The 16507-nt window shown below is 43.0% G+C and overlaps 1 protein-coding gene across 6 annotated transcripts; it reads right to left on the reverse strand.

The window, feature by feature from the left end:
* Positions 1-882: 882 nt before the first annotated feature.
* Positions 883-14053, reverse strand: LOC110494668 (RNA-binding protein 5). Of its 6 annotated transcripts, none has more exons than XM_021569936.2 (21): positions 13997-14053; positions 13222-13290; positions 11370-13053; positions 11111-11200; positions 10888-10957; positions 9752-9825; positions 7177-7251; positions 6630-6945; positions 6136-6293; positions 5892-5992; positions 5721-5790; positions 5568-5628; positions 5285-5364; positions 5022-5151; positions 4766-4863; positions 4277-4645; positions 4035-4190; positions 3874-3936; positions 3405-3707; positions 3094-3228; positions 883-1919 (listed from the first exon to the last, which is right to left on the reverse strand). In XM_021569936.2, the coding sequence occupies exons 2-21, from the start codon at positions 13269-13271 to the stop codon at positions 1827-1829; spliced, it is 4176 nt and encodes a 1391-aa protein (XP_021425611.2). In that variant the 5' UTR covers positions 13272-13290; positions 13997-14053; the 3' UTR covers positions 883-1826. The 6 variants fall into 6 exon arrangements, with proteins under 6 accessions (XP_021425611.2, XP_021425612.2, XP_021425610.2 ...); XM_021569937.2 differs by having other exon boundaries at positions 3405-3704; positions 5568-5631; XM_021569935.2 differs by having other exon boundaries at positions 5568-5631.
* Positions 14054-16507: the final 2454 nt, after the last annotated feature.

The raw sequence follows: 16507 nt of genomic DNA on the forward strand, positions 1-16507 counted from the left end.
AGCAAAGTTTGAGTCAAAGGTAACCTGCTGATGTGAACTAAAATCACAAAACACAAATCAATGGGTCCATTTTCCCTTGAGTGGAGTCTTGTAAATGTACAGAGTAAGACACAGCAACATAAGGCTGTTCTGTTCTACATTGACTGACTGAAGGCCAGGGTCAAGAATCCATGGACACAGCAACTTCAGATATGACTGGAGGGTTAATTAGAGCAAGCTACACCACTTCAGGGGACAAATAAAATAAAAAGGAGCCATAAGCAGAGAGCTGGCACGTGGCTTGGAACCATTGACATTAACATCTGATATTTAGTCCCAGAGCAATAGCATCCGATATCACAAGGTAATCCAATTACAGTCTCACAGCCGCTTTGCACACTGTGTTCTGGCTCTGGCCCAACCCATGTTTCTGGACCAATCAGATGGCCCCGAATGTGTTGGCATTCAGTGTAGGGTCAGTTGGGTACTCAGATCCAGACTTATTGCTGAGAAGAAACTAAGGGCTGTGGGCGTGGCAAGGAGTCTGGGTAGCCATGGCAATGCCAATGGACAGACAAGTCAGTTTTACAACATCCTATTTCTCATCACTGTCAACAATACCCAAGACCAATGAGCAAAGACCATTGTGCAAATTCCATAAAAATATATATTTTTTAAATAAATGTTAAAAATCATAGGCGTATTCCAGTTCATTGCATTATCTGAATGGGTAACGATGTAACATTTCAGGTTCAGTGACTACATATCTCAAAAGAACACTGCTGCCACCCAATGGAGAGTTGCTGAACATCATTTGTCTGACAGAAACAGTCCATTATTGCACACCTTTCCAAACTAATATCACACACATTTCACAGAAATAAACCACAGACTCAATTTCAAGTAGATTTGATATTTTACTTAAAAAAAGGTGCGCACACAATACAGAGTATAAATCAAACAAGGAAAGGAATAAGTCCATGTAAAAAGGCTGTGTTAAAATAAATGACCGTGTGTAGCTGAAACCGCTCGGTGGCGTACAACAAGTATTCTACAACGCCAGATCTGGCTGCAATAACACTACACGTCAGCCACACACAACACATGGCAAAACAAAAAGCTACATCCCATAAAAGGATTGATTAGGAGGTCAAAGACAGCTTGCTATTTGGGTTGAGTCTGTAGAGCAACTTAGCACCAACTCCACTGCTTCTTCTCCCACTCACCTGCCATCTTGCTCACATTAATCCAGTCTCTCAGATCATCTGGCTCTGTCAGTACTGGGGGTGGGGGGGTGAATGGCCCACCCAACAAGCATAGAGAACACTGCAGAAATGTGGAGGCCCTAACGGTCTCCCTACAGCTCCATTGTCTCAACAGCTACGGCTACGGACAGATTGCATTGCTGGTAGTACAGTGAGGTGGGCCCACAGATACAGTAAGAGGTGGGCTCAGTCCAAAAGATCCGCTAGGGTTTGGCAGGCACATTAATTCGACCAATGTTCCCCATACATACAAACACAGGGACACAGTTGGGATTGGGTGATGTGGGGTGTGTTAAGCAGAACAGAACGATGTGCAACGTTTGATTCAAAGGAAACGGTGTCGTTATTAAGAATGTTGAGTATGGTGGTACGGAGGGCAATTGTGTATGGTGCACTGCATTAGTTTACCGATTTCAAAAGGTCACGCCAATATTGATCAGGTCACACCCACCAACAGCAAACATAGCTCAAAGGCGGTTGAAGAACATTGTGCACCGTTTGGGTAAATGTGTCATTCCGTACAAGCCTTCAGTGACTCACCCAATTTAGCAAAATGTTTAATAAACTGAAAAGGAGGAAAGGTCAGTCCAGTTCTTTGAAGCGTGCGAACATGGCCTTGCGCACCGCTTGTTTATAGGTGGCATGATTCCAGACAACAGACTCCTTTTTCTTCCTCTGTGGGAGATAAGATAGGAAGCACAAAGGGTTAAAATCACCACCAAGCTTTAAATAAGAAAGACGGGTTAAAATCACCAACTAGCTTTAATAGATCCTCGTTATGGTCGGACCCTTTTCTCTCTCCAATTGTTGCCTAAAAGGACATACCCAAATCTAACTGCCTGTAGCTCAGGACCTGAAGCAAGGATATGCATATTCTTGATACCATTTCAAATAAAACACTTTGAAGTTGGAGGAAATGTGAAATTAATGAAAGAGAACATTAGATCTGGTAAACGATAATACAAAATAAAAAAACATGCACTCCCCCATCAATTTTGAAATGCAAGAGAAAGGCCATTATATCACTTAGGAGTCTAGGCACAATTTAGCAGTGCATGTGCAAAGTTTTAGACAGATCCAATGATCCATTGCATTACAGTTAAAAATGTTGTATTAAGTCTGCCCAAATGGTCAACTGATACATTTTCAAATTCATAACTAAAGAGAACATACAAAAATGATGTGGAAATTTAAAAAAAATCAGTTTACACAATCCCAGGAATGTCATAAATGATGGATAATTAGCTTCCCTACAGAAAAGAGACTAACCTTCACACATCTAGATGGGGGACACAGCAGGGGTTCAAACTGTAGAACCCAGCTCCTACATTTGAATATAAAAATTGATTTTATCAAACAAAACTATGCTACATTTTATCTCTGGGACCCTCAGGATGACAAATTAGAGCAAATTACTGAAGTACATTATTTAACTTTAGAGGTATCAAACCAGTTGCCGTGATAAAAGTTGTGTTGTGCACTCTCCTCAAACAATAGCATGGTATTTTTTTCACTGTAATAGTTAAATTGGACAGTGCAGTTAGATGAACAAGATTTTAAGCTTTCTGCCCATATAAGACATGTCTTTGTCCTGGGAAATTTTCCAGTTACTTATAAAATCATGCTAATCACATTAGCACACGTTAGCTCAACCGTCCCGCGGGGTGGACACCGATCCCGTAGAGGTAAAAAAATAAATAAAACTGGGGTTAAAATCACCACCAAGTTTTAAATGAAAAAATAAAACTGGGGTTAAAATGACCACCAAGCTTTAAATAAAACAAAAAAAGTTAAAATCACCAAAAAACCCAACTTGACAACAGACTGAAAAAGAAAGGTGTTAAAGTACCTCAACAGGCTCAGAACCTAACCCCGGCCTCTCGCTGCCTTTATGCATGTCCCTGGAGCCACCGACCCAGCTATTCTGGTGTTGATGTTTCCTTCTCTTCTGTTCAGGGGAGCCGTTGGACTCCCTGGCACTCAGCTATGGAACAGATTACAGACATCAATACATCGTTCATATAACATTTCAACAATACTTCCTGAACATAGCTGAATCGGAGATTAGAGAGAGATTAAGGCAACTAAAATTAAACTTGTCACGACTATTAAGCTGCTTTACGACTACTTATCAAATGTGTAAATCTAGCCTCCACTGACCTCTTTCTCCTGGTTCTCCAAAGCCTCCAGCTCTTTCTTTGATCTCTTGATCTTCATGTGGATCTCCATGTTTTGCTTGTGGAGGTCTGAGAGCTGCTGGTGGCGCACCAGGCCGTCCTTATTGGGGAACTGTCTCCTACACAGCAGGCACGCCATCTTCTTCCAGTCTGTCAGCTTGTCTTCCTTTTCCTGAGACTGACTCCTAGAGGCCTGAGGATCCTCATGCTGCACCACCTCCTCCTCCTCATCACTGCCTGTTGCTGCGTAGTCTGACGCCAGCAGGCCCAGAGAGCCAATGGACTGCTGGGAAGGGTGGGGAGCAGGAAGTTCAGAAACAACGTCACCGGGGAGGGAGGAAGGCACCCGACATAATGGATTGGAATCAAATTCATCCCTTCTTTCCCCCTGATCATACACAACATAACATTGTAGGCTTTTGACAGTGACCTCACCAATCAATCAATCTCACCTTTGAGCCCTTCCCCTCTTTCTTGGGAGGAGCCATAGGCTTCTTGAAGAGGTCGTCTCCACCCTGTTCAGGGAAACAGAAGAGGGACAATGAAAAAACTGATTTAATTCCACACCATTGCATTAAAGTGCATGCATGTCACAGAGTCTCCCGGTACCCACCTTCCTCTCGAAGATGGTGAAGGCTGCGTCAGCTGCCTTGGAGGACTTCCTGTCGTCCAGCCCGCCACCGGAGGCCTTGAGTACAGGGGACGGAACACGGACACTGTCCTTCTGACGGTTCTGGATCTTAGCCCAGCGCTCCATATCCTTCATGATCTGAGACAGACATGCGTGTTAACCATCTATAAAGGTGGTGTATTGTTCCTATAGCTTCATTATACTTGACTATATTGTGGGTTAACCTTGAAAGCGGCTAGGCTCCTGGGTTTCTCCTCTTTCTCTCCTGGTTTGTCTTTGTTGTCTTTCTTGTCTATGCGAGGTGTAGTGTCCTCCTCCTCTCTCCTCTCGGGGGAAGGGTTGGGGTTAGGGGCAGGAGTGGGGTTCAGGAGCTGGGGAGGGTCGAAGTGAGGGGTTGGCTCTGGTTTCTTCATGTCCAGCGGAGCGTCTGCTGCTGGATTAGCCAGAATGGCCTGTACGTCTGGTGCCAAGGCAACACCAGACTGGGCAATGGGGAGCTGGGTGTCTGTAGAGTGTCCTCCGGGAACGGGGATGTACGTCTTGGACACACTGTCCCAGTACAGGTACTCCTGGGTCTGGGCATTGTAGAAATACTGCACACACATGCGCGCACACACACACACGTTGGACATGAAGGACGTAGAGTAGCACAGACACACCAAGGTAATTTGAAGAAAATGTATCACATATGAGCAACTGTGTAGAACTCTTACCCTAGAGGCAGGGTCATAGTACAGGGTAGTCTGGGGATCATAGTAGAACCCAGAAGTGGCATCATACAGGTAGTTCGTCATGTCTGGAGTTTCAGTAGCTGGACAAATAAAAAGAACAGCTGTTACAAGAGTATGACAAGATGACAATGATTCATTTCCTGTCTATTCACATACTTTCCACAGATTCACAAGAGCGTCTGAAGCGGCATATTCCCTGATGTCTGAGGGGTGCACTTGGCCTACTGTTTGGCCTTACCATAGCTGTAGCCATCAGTGCCATGATCTCCTGTTGCTGCCACCCCCCCTGCTGCTGCAGCAGAGGAGACCTGGGGGTCCAGAGCCTGGTGGTAGGGATCAACTGGTGGAGGTTCAGCATAGCCACCTCCCTAGGATGTGGAAGAGGGAAGCATTGGTTAGAAGGGCATTTCACACTCACTCATGCATTTCCTCTGCTTAAACTGTCAAATCTTTCTTTACTTTTGGATAAAGTGGTCTTATAATAGTCTGATGGTGTCTTACCGAAGTCATGCTGGAGTTCAAGTGCGAAACAGATGAATTGGAGAGAGGGTCTGAGCTTATCGGTCCACCCATATGATCGCCTAGGTAAAAATAATACAAATAATTTTTCCTGCTCATCCTCTACTCAACATGACCTGACGATTGAAGCATGTTGAGCTGAAAGACAGACAACCACAGGCCGACGCAATATTTGTTGTCTCTTCATGTACAGATCCTGGGGGGCATACATTTTCAGGGAGAATAGTGTTTGAATGGGGATACTGACTAATGAGAGAGGTCTCACCTTGCATGTTAGGTGGGGGGCCTCCTGGTGGTTGGTTGGGAGGTTGGGATGAATAGTACTGCTGCTGCGATTAGAGTACAAAACAACACATTCGTTTTCTAACCAACACATTATCTCAACAAAACCAAAAATGATACCAAACACCTAACGTACCTCCGTCATACTGGCCTCAGGTGGGTACCCCAGGAGAGAAGTGTTCGATTTATCAAACTCTTTTCTGTAGCTGCCAGAAGAATAGAAACCATCAAATCATCAGTGGTAAAAAAAATAACATCACTGGTCTTACACTGAAGAGCTTGTTTACATGATATAAGTGTCCCTCACTTTTGGTTCTTCAGTGGCTTAGCAACCTCAGCGTAAACCCTGACCCCGTCGATAGAGAGAGGCCTGGGCTTGGTGAGGAGCTCTACCAGACGGGTCACTTGCTAGGATGGAAGAAAGGCCACGTCATGACATCCAGACATAACATCCATTAAGCAGGGTACAACTCTCAGATATTCATACACATGGGGGTGTAATAAACCATGACAAAGTGGCCAACTGACATGTAATGGCAGCTATGTGATACCTCATGGGAGTCCATGTCTACGAAGCAAAAGCATTTGGCTCCCGGGGGTTTTCCTCTGACCAGACGAACGTTCCTCTCATCAAGGTAGGCGAAGGGGTCCAGGGATTTCAGAATGGTCTCCACTGTAGTGGTGGGCTTCACATTCTTTATGATCATGGCTGTGAGGAAACACGAACAATCACACTGATCTTGAGCTTTCCTTAGAAACAAACAAATGTTTTAAATAAACAATCACACCATCAACTCCTTACTAGGGTTCCCTACTCCCCAAAGATTACATTTCTAAATACCCTACTCCCCAACTATTCCAATTCTAAATACCATACTCCCTAACTATTCCAATTCTAAATTCCCCAATGATTCCCATTCTAAATTCCCTAACGATCCCATTCTAAATTCCCTATTCCCCAACAATTCCCATTCTAAATTCCCTACTCCCGGACTATTCCAATTCTAAATTCCCAACTATTGCAATATTGCCCCAGCTCACTCACTCTTGCTCTCCTTAAAGATGGGGTCCATCTGATGTGGGCCAGGGCCTTGGCGGGGAGGGTTGCGGCTGGCCCAGGACTCTGCCTGCTGCTCAGCCTCCTGCTGTCTAAGTTGCTGGTCCACCTGCTGCTGCCAGGCCTCTGGGGTAAGGTCCGAGCTGCGCTGCCATGAGCCCTGCTGGGACAGTGGGTCAACTGGTGTCTTGGCTTGGGAGACATCCTGGCTGTGGTGCTCATTCTTGGCATTGTCGACCAGGAGCTGGCCTGGGCATGGCAGTAGGGGTTCCTGGGTCGGGGGGCCTGCCTTGTGCCCTGGTTCCTGAAGCAGCAAGAGAAGGCATATCAGTTATTTAGTGGTGGTTGTCTCAACCTATGGCTTAACATAAGGAGCACAGGCAAATCAAATCCAGCATGCATACAAATCTTGGGGTGGACATTACCAATAAGAAAAATAACTATGCTACTAGCATGCTTAAAACAAGAACAAAGGTAAAGGGAATAACTCACTTCCAACTACAAAAAGGCCCTAACTGTGATATCCAACACTTACTAGAGCTTCCTTGCCACTTCTGTCCGGCTGGACGTATCGCATCAGAGCTGTTTTAGTGCCAACCTTCAGGGATCCCTGAAAAACAGGAAGAGAGTGAGCTAGATTCAAACTGAGGAATCTGCTTCCTTGCCAACCAAGTGACTCACAATTCTAAATGTTCCAAGAGAATAAGACTCCCATCATGCACTGTGGCAGCTTTAGTCCTCCTCTGTGGTGAGGGTAAAGGGGACGACCATTATGGTTCTAACAGGGATATGGAACTTAGATCGACCAATACCTTCCTCCATGCTATAGCATTACTGTTTGCCAGGAGGTGGAAATTCTAGATTTTCTCATGTACAGTACTTTGGGGAGGAGATTATGAATTTCATATTAGTGGTCTTACTAGATAAAGCTAGAAAGCTATATTCTTTGACAGTATAGGGCTCAAATATGTACTTAAAATGTGTACTTAATCCAACATGAAATTCAATATACCATTGTGTCGGCAGTGCTCTGTAAATGTATATGACACTAATCTGCATACTGACATGACTGCATGATTTGACATGCAAGCTGTAGGTTGGTAGACTCAACATCTCTAGTTTACCTAAAATGGTGAGTGGCAGTTATATCTACAATAACCCATACTTGCTGAGTTCAGTATCGTTAACAGGGTTAGGATTGTAAGACCCAGGAACCAAGACGAGTGTATTTGAAACTTTTTATGTAGTCGTTGATGGGTAAAGATACAGCTGACTACATGAAACAATTGTGAGGAAGCGCATGTTTCTAGAATCAATACCTTAGGTAACTAAATCATAACCATTGGATGGTAGACCCAAAACCATTGTATCAACCAGCTACCCAATGGGGTAAATTAACATAGAAGACACATCAAAGGAACATGTAACACCTGTCACTGGTTCTGCTTCTTTCCAGCCTTGAGCAGAGCCAGATATGGCTGGCCTAGATGATGTTCTGTTGCTTAAGAATGTATTGCATCACGATTCCCTCAATATGGGAACCAGAATAGGCCAATATGGTTGGAAGAATATCAGTTTTCTATACCCATGGCGTGCACCACTGACATTCACCTGTGCTACCATGGCTAAACTTTACATGGCTCTATACCAATGGGACCAATAGAAAGGTCTCACAACAAAAGGAGAAAGTGAGCCAAGAACTGTGGTCAAGAGAAAAGATTCCTCTGCTGTCAAGTGGATGGGCATCAAGAAGATGTATGCTTGTATTTAGCAGGCAAGAGTGGATCTGATGTGGAGGATGCATTTAGAGATGGAGTCTATCCATTCAGCAATGCAAAGGAATAAAGTTACTATGGTAGATGCACAGCTCTCTCTGTGTAGAGAAAGATGAATGAAATCGAACATTGTCCACTTGTTGAGATCAACGAATGAGTAAAACCCTCAAGACAAACAGTCACAGAGTATTCTAGAACATATCTAGTAAGTACCCCCAAGACACAGGTAAAGTTGGCCTTGTGGATAGCCAAAGGTGATGGCAGGATATTGCCAAGAAGGAGTCAAGTCAAAGGAAAAAGGGTCACAGCAAACTGTAAACAGATGAACTTTCCAATATTGCCACCAAAGGACCGTTGAAAGGATAATGGCCACCACCAAAATTAAAAGCAACTTCGTGTACGTTTAAAGTCTGTGTAAAGTTGAAAGGAAAAAAAACAAACTAATACGGACTTGAACGCTAGCTCAGAAATGGCTGCCTTACTCGTGTAAGCACAACCCATCCCAGAACAGCAGTCATTTTTTTACATTTTTAGAATCTATTGAGCTTCAAGTTCCATAAATAACTTTATAATGGAATATGTAAATGATTCAAAGCTAATATTATATTTAAACTGAGTAGTCTGTGATCTGGAAAAGACCATAGGATCCTTAATATATTATTCTGCAGGTAATAACCATAACACCAATAGCTACTACTACCAGCCTGATAAAAACAAAGTTAAAATGACGCAAAAAAACTAAAACATGAAGGATCTGACATTGCTATCTAAAAATGAACAGATATCACTGTAAAGAAAAGTATCCAACTAAGACCTGGATGGACAGAGGACCAAGAATCCAGGAACAAGACCCATTATGATAATATGCCTATGGGCTTAGACATACAACGTACCTTATTTCTTATTCCATGTATCCAAACATTTACCTCATTTATTGTTTTGAGACTACGTTAATATTTTCTCTCAGAGATGGTTTTCTTTGTTTTCATTTCAAAATTCATTCCGATTTAAGAGAATTACATTACAGCAAACAAATCTGGAGAATGTTGTTCGAAGTGGTTTCTCTTTTTCTTTCCTTTTCAATGCCAAGTGCATCACCAGAAGCACGCCTCCTCTTTGACCTCATTATTAAGCTATTGTTGTGCGAAGTCCCCTTGAACATACGCCAACGATGTCAATTCACACACCCACAGGTAGGGAGTAACTCCCATAAATTATCCCAAACAATAACCAACCCTGCTCCCACCTCTCCCCCTTCTAAAAATGCCCGCCCCCAGCCCAAGCCTTCTTCCTGCCCGAAGGCACAGCCGATGTAGAGAGATGAGGATGGGCCACCTGGTTGGATTCCATGAAGTGGACTGCATCCTCGAGGTTTAAAAACTCCACATAGGCCGTATCGTAGCTGTAACCTGGGGACAGCATTTGAAATACAGATGGATTTGCGTTAGTCAATTCCAGTAAGGACAGCAGTTCACGAAAGGAGATCACATTCAGCATTTTTGTGGTGATGGTGTAGCATTTCGATGAATACATTGGGGGAAATTGAACATTGTCCTAATTCTTCATTTTTTGACATGTATGCCAATCTCTCCATACCTTTGCAGCACAAAATGCATTCTAGTCATTTATCTTTAATATTTGAGTTGGCAATGTTGTCCTTAATTAAAAGCCAGCACCAACATATTTTCCAGATTCAACTATGGATTGAATGTTGTCTGTAAACATACTCCCAAGTACACCAACTACAGCTTACTTAAAATGTCCCTCTTAAGGTAAATTCCTGCAAGCATAGCATAACCTAAGTGCTACTAAGGCCTATGTGTACTGTGTATGATTTAAGTGCTACTAAGGCACAGGCCTACTTTGTATGAAAGAAAGTATGGATTGTCTTGCTGTACTTTAAACCTGCCATAATAGTTTGTCACTCAGAAACTTGGTATTGTAGCTTCTCAGGGATCCAAAATGTAACGTAGATGGCTGATGCAGTCCTACAATCAAATCATTGAGAAAACTTTAGTCTAAGCTGAATGACGAGAAAAGCAACACCAAGAACCTGAAGTACTTACATAGTCTAATATAAACTTGCTGCCTATATTCTATCGTAATCAGATAGTTTTTTGTTTCAATAAAATAGAAAATGGTGTATAAGGAAAAGGTGTGAACAACATAAGAGATTGCGTGTCATAAGAACTTTAGTGACTGATAGTCACTGTCAAAGACTGCTGCAATAAGGATGTTTGGACAGTCTTCCTACATTGTCAGGAATGAAAAACACTAATGGCTACATACTTAGAAAACTTGGCTGTTGAACTGATGAGCGATTGCATCAAGACCGAGAACATCGGAGGCAACAAAGACACTTTGAAAAGAATATGAGCGTATGATTCGAATAGCGAAACAGCGAAACAATTCGTAGGAGATTCGAGATATCGTTCGAGTTGAGCATGTCCACACGGGGACTTTGGTCTCACCTGGCACAACATTCTTGATTTTCATGCCCTGCATTGGGACACCATCGCGGACTGCAAAGGCACCAAGGATCTAAAAGATAATTAAATATTGTTAGGCTCTAACCTTAACACACACACACACACCTATAGGTATATAACTAAACTTCTATCACCTAACTGCATGATTTTGTGCAATCAGAAAAGTATCAAGTCAAAAGCTAAATGTCTGTGTTTTGATTCCTACCTGCTCCATTGTGGCCGTCTTAGGAATTCCAGTGATGCAAATTGTGTGAGTAACCTTGTCCTTCACAGATGCACTCCGGTAATCCTGATCCTTTAGTTGACAGTTCAAATTTAAACAGGTTAAAGCAATTGAAATTCATATAAATTACAAAATGGACCACCAACGGATGTACAATAACATTTGTATGGAATTTGTATTTAAATAAATAAAAAACAGTTACATTTTCAATGGGTTTAGTCTAAATATTTGCTTTACTAACCTGGGAACCAGAGTCACTGAATTTTGGAGCCGGGACTGCTTTGGATTCTTTTAGAACTTTGTCAGGTCCTGGCAGCTCCTCATGTTTGTAGTCAAAGACTATCCCTGGACCTGTTCTGTAATCAATGTCCCTGTAGTCCTGGTCTTTGCCTTGGAAGTCTGGCCCTGGAACCAGCTTAACCCTATCTGGGCCTTGTTCAAGCAATGCATCCTTCGGCCCTTTGAAACGAGTTTTATCGTTTGGCCCATGGCCCAGTGGAGTTGGTGGAGTCTTCTCTAGGATGTATGGGGGTCTGTCCTTCTCCAAGAGGTATGGGGGCCTGTCAACTCGATTTGGTGCATTTTGATTCTGCTTGGGATCCCCATGTTCGGGCCAGCGCTTGCCGTCATTCTCTCTGTTCGGCATGTTTGGCAGGAGCCCAGGACCCATGGGTGGAAAGGCAGGGTCCTGAAGACTTCTACGGCCAAAAGGTGGCAGATCCATGCCAGGGATATCTGTGGGTGGCTTTTTATCCCAGTTCTGGGAACGTGGAGCTTCTCTATTGGGGCGAGGGAAGTCAAAAAGAGGCCCGTCTTTTTTCCCAGGGAATTCTGTAGATGGCATGTTCCTTTCTTTAAAGTTTGCCGGCTCTCCAAGAAGACTGCCTTCTCTGGACACTGGAGGGAATCGCTGTCCCTGCATCTCTTTGGAGAAAGGAGGAAGACCTCTGGTCATGGGGGATGGACGAGAGTCCTTCTCCTTCTTACGGTTCTTCCACTCCTCTGCAAGCGACACCTCTTCCATTTCTGGGAATTCTCTGTCTCTAAGGGTGCCTTCTGGATCTGTACCCACAAACTTGGGTCTGTTTGGGCCACCAAGATCTGGAGGGCCGCCAGGCCTACCCCTGACATCCATTAGAGCCCCATCATTGTCGGCAAATCTTACGGGAGATCTATCCCTACCTCTGAATTCAGCTGGAGGTCCAACGCGGTTTCTGAAGTCCGTATCAGACTCAAATCTTTTCCTTGGATTCAATGGAGGGGCACCCCTCCTGTCAAAGTCCATCATTCCCCTGTCTCGATCTCGGTCTCGTGGAGGCATGTCCATATTAAACCCATCAATGTCATCCATGCCCATCGGGGGCCTGTCTATGGGTGGCCTGTCCCTATCACGCATGTCTCTGAACCCCTCATTTCTACCCATAGGCTCCATGGGAAATCCTCCTCGCCTTCCATCCATGTCTGGATTGTTGAAGCCTGGCATATCCTTGCGGAACATATCCCTGTCTCTCATGTCAATAAATCTGTCATTTGGCTCTCGTAGATCTCGTGGAGGCATGCCTCTCCCTCCCATGCCTCTCCCCCTCATTCCTCTCCCTCCCATGCCTGGCCCAGGCCCCATGAAACCACCAGCAGCTGCATTAAGCAGCTTGTCCCTGATTGACATTTCATACTGCCTTCTGAGGCTGAAGTCTGGCTCTTCTCCAGGTCTCCCCAGGAAATCCCTAGGTGGTTCTCCTCTCCCTCGTATGTCATGTGGTTCCATATCACGGTCCCTCATATCAGGTGGACAGTCCATCCTCCTCATGTCCATAGGAGGCCCCCGATCCTGTGGTCCCCTAGGACCCATGTTCATTCCGTCTCTACCCCTGAAATCAGACATAGGGCCATCTCGGCCCCCAAACATTTCTCCACGATTGTCCCCACTGGAACAAAAAAGTCAGAATTCATACTTTGGGCTCTAAACATATACAAACATTTTTAAATTAAGTAGCTCTCAAATCAAGTAACCACCATAAGAATGTAAAATCATGAACTTTCTCTTGCAAGATAGTTTTTCTATTTGCATACAGCCATTGCCACCATCTGCTTACCGAAAGGGTGGGCCCCCTTGTGGTCCTCTCCTGGGTCCGTCCCACATCATTTTCAAATAACCAGCTTATCTGACAAGCACAAATATGTAATGTCAAATCCCAGACAGTAGTTTAACTCCAATGCATTTTTTTCCCTTCACAGTATAAATACCCCTTCTGTCGGGAGATCGATAAGCATAAAATGTAAGTAAACAAAAACAGTGTAGCTACTACAATGCGAGATGGTATTGATACCATAGTCTGCATCAACCACCATCTTTATTTAGCCTCGTATGTCGTGCCAATGAATAGTCGTTAGCAAGCTAGATATGTGACATGGGTATTAAGATAGGGCTAATACTTGTGCTACTAACGTTAGCTAGCTAAATTGAGTAAGATAGTAGCTAGCTCCATTCAGTCAATATTTACCACACCATTTGTTGATCAGTTGAAACTAGCTAACGTTAGCTTACTGTCTGGCTAGCTATCAAGTATGTTGATGAAAAACAAGCAAGGTAGACGATGGCGTGCATTGCCAGTTAATGACGACGTTTCATCTAGCTAACTAACGTTATCCGTGCTGGCAACCATGTCTAGCTAGCTACAGTAACGCCAACGTTAAACTGCCTCCATCGGCTTTGTATTCCAAGCCACGAGCGAGCTCATATACTGGCAGGTACCCATCTGTTTTCAAATAATACGCGATATAATATTTTTATTTTACGCCAGATGTTGATATGAGCGTTAAATAATCATATTTCATTAATTTCTACGTATTTTCATAGGGGAGACTCACCTTGATATTTCTTCTGAGAAACAATCGGGGAATAAATGGAGACCGGAAATTTTAAGGAACTGATATTTCCGGGGAGGGTAACTTTTAAGTGGGAATTGTAGTCCTCTGACAGTATGGAAACTACAGTATCCACTGATGGCAGCAAGTATAATAAGAAACGCCGTTTGACGCGTCAAATAACGGGCAGGCATAAGCTATGGACAACGAACACAATTGCATTTTTATCGATGGCAATTTGAATGCACAGAAATACTGTGACGAGATCCTGAGCACCATTGTTTTGCCATTCTGTACATAATTCCTGGAAGTTGAAAATGTCACAGTTCTTCCATGGCCTGCATACTCACTAGACATTTCACACGACAGCGTGTTCCAGTTCCCACCAATATCAGGCTCCTGAGTGGTGCAGCGGTGTAAGGCATTGCATCGGAGTGCAAGAGGCGTCACTACAGACCCTGGTTTGATCCTGGGCTGTATCACAACCAGCTGTGACCGGGACTCCCATAGGGCGCCGCACAATTGCCCCAGCGTCATTGTAAATAGGGTTTGGCTGGGGTAGGCCATCATTGTAAATAAGAATTTGTTCTTAACTGACTTGCCTGGTTAAATAAAAAAATATCCAGCAACTTCATACAGTAATTGAAGAGTAGACAACATTCCACAGGCCACAATAAACAGCCTGATCAACTCTATGTGATGGAGAGGTGTCGCGAGGCATGAGGTGGTCACACCAGCTACTGACTAGTTTTCTGATCCACGCCCCTACCTTTTTCTTAAGGTATCTGTGACCAACAGATGCATATCTGTATTCCCAGTCATGTGACATCCATACATTAGGGCCTAATGAATCTATTTTAATTGACTGAATTCTTTATATGAACTGTAACTCAGTAAAATCTTTGAAATTGTCACATGTTGAGTGTATATATTTGTTCAGTATAATAAATAAATCCACACATAAAAAGCTAAAATACTCACTCAGATGAATGTATTTTCTCGACATATCTGTATGTTTTTAATTATGTATGTTTTATCTAATTATTCAAACTTTCATTAATTTATATATTTATTCATGTATTTCTTTATGCCATATGGAAATGAGGGGGTGTCAAACGTCCATGGCTGGTATCTAACACACCATTGGTTGATCAATATCACGCCTTGACTGCATGACACCAAAGCAATTCTGAAGTTTAATACATCCACAGAGCAATTTCAGCAAATGTTTATTTATTGGTAAATTAATTCACCATTGACTTCTGTTGATTTACTACAACTAGTCGAATCATGTCATATTTGGACTAGAATTAACAAGTTGTTATATGTTATATAAATTGAACAAAACACAATTATTTAATTTTACCAAAAAATAACAATCCGTTGAAATCGCACTGTGAATGTATTGAATTGGCTATGGTCCATGAAATGTTCACACAAATATTGGCAACGTAGCTCTAATTGCAGGACTTTAACTGTGTTGAAATCAAGTCATTATTCAGCCTATTGTGTTTAATGACCATTCATATCGCAATACACAGCCTTACCTATGGATCTTGGGTCCATAAATCCTGAATCCAACAGTGAAGAGTTTAGAGAAATATTAGCATCATAGCTCATATCGCAGGACTTTCACACCACTGTGAAATGAGTAACATTTTATAACCTTTATTTAACTAGGCAGGTCAGTTAAGAACAAATTCTTATTTCCAATGACGGCCTAGGAACATTGGGTTAACTGCCTGTTCAGGGGCAGAACGACAGATTTGTACCTTGTCAGCTCGGGGGTTTGAACTTGCAACCTTCCAAATTATTGGTCAAAACCATAAACATAAATGCTAGAATTGATAAGTATATCAGTGCGCTGGAAAACGGATTAAATTAACTTTACACAAAAAACAATGCGCTAGATAAACTCAAGAAATGTTAACTTTTCTTGGATAAACTCGCTCAGCAAAGGTGTTCGAACGACGCAAGCTCTCGAGCGAGAACAGCGTAGGTAAAGTTAGTTGGCGCCATTTGACATTAGTTGCTGTTCCTTTCATACTAATCGGATGCTTGCAAACAAGGATGGAATTTAAGGGTTTTGGGTACTTGCCAGATGGGCTTTTGGAGACAGCAATTTCTACGAGGCCGGAAACATTCGGGTTGAAAATCTGTGCCATGGGATGTATGAAAAGATACAATTTCACTAGTTTTGCACTTTTTCTAATTGTCCAGTCAAAATAGTAGCCTTAGGCTAACAGGCTAGATTAATTTCCATCCCTGCTCGCAAGTTTCTGTAACAATCTAGATAGCAAGCCAACCAAAACTATTTTACCTGTTGAGAAAGGGGCACTTGGATGAAGTGGAGCAGGAGGCCAGAAAAAAAATCTGATTCTACGAGTAAATGGAAACAACAAAAAAAGACTCATCGCTGTTACCAGCAACTTGGCAATTTGTAGCCAGGCTAACCCACCAGCCTTAGCATATCATGTTTTGTGACAAACCTGTAACCTTAGATAGCTAATGAAA

Source organism: Oncorhynchus mykiss, chromosome 17 (assembly GCF_013265735.2).
Source record: "Oncorhynchus mykiss isolate Arlee chromosome 17, USDA_OmykA_1.1, whole genome shotgun sequence".
Classification (NCBI taxonomy): domain Eukaryota; kingdom Metazoa; phylum Chordata; class Actinopteri; order Salmoniformes; family Salmonidae; genus Oncorhynchus; species Oncorhynchus mykiss.

What these genes read in the sequence shown, in the direction of transcription:
- LOC110494668 (XM_021569935.2), bottom strand. Translation starts at nt 13,271, where the DNA reads ATGATGTGGGACGGACCCAGGAGAGGACCACAAGGGGGCCCACCCTTT. An exon ending in AGACGGCCACAATGGAGCAG is followed by an intron (nt 10,958 to 11,110) that starts GTAGGAATCAAA and finishes ATTATCTTTTAG; the next exon opens with ATCCTTGGTGCCTTTGCAGT. An exon ending in GAAGTGGCAAGGAAGCTCTA is followed by an intron (nt 6,946 to 7,176) that starts GTAAGTGTTGGA and finishes TTGCTGCTTCAG; the next exon opens with GAACCAGGGCACAAGGCAGG.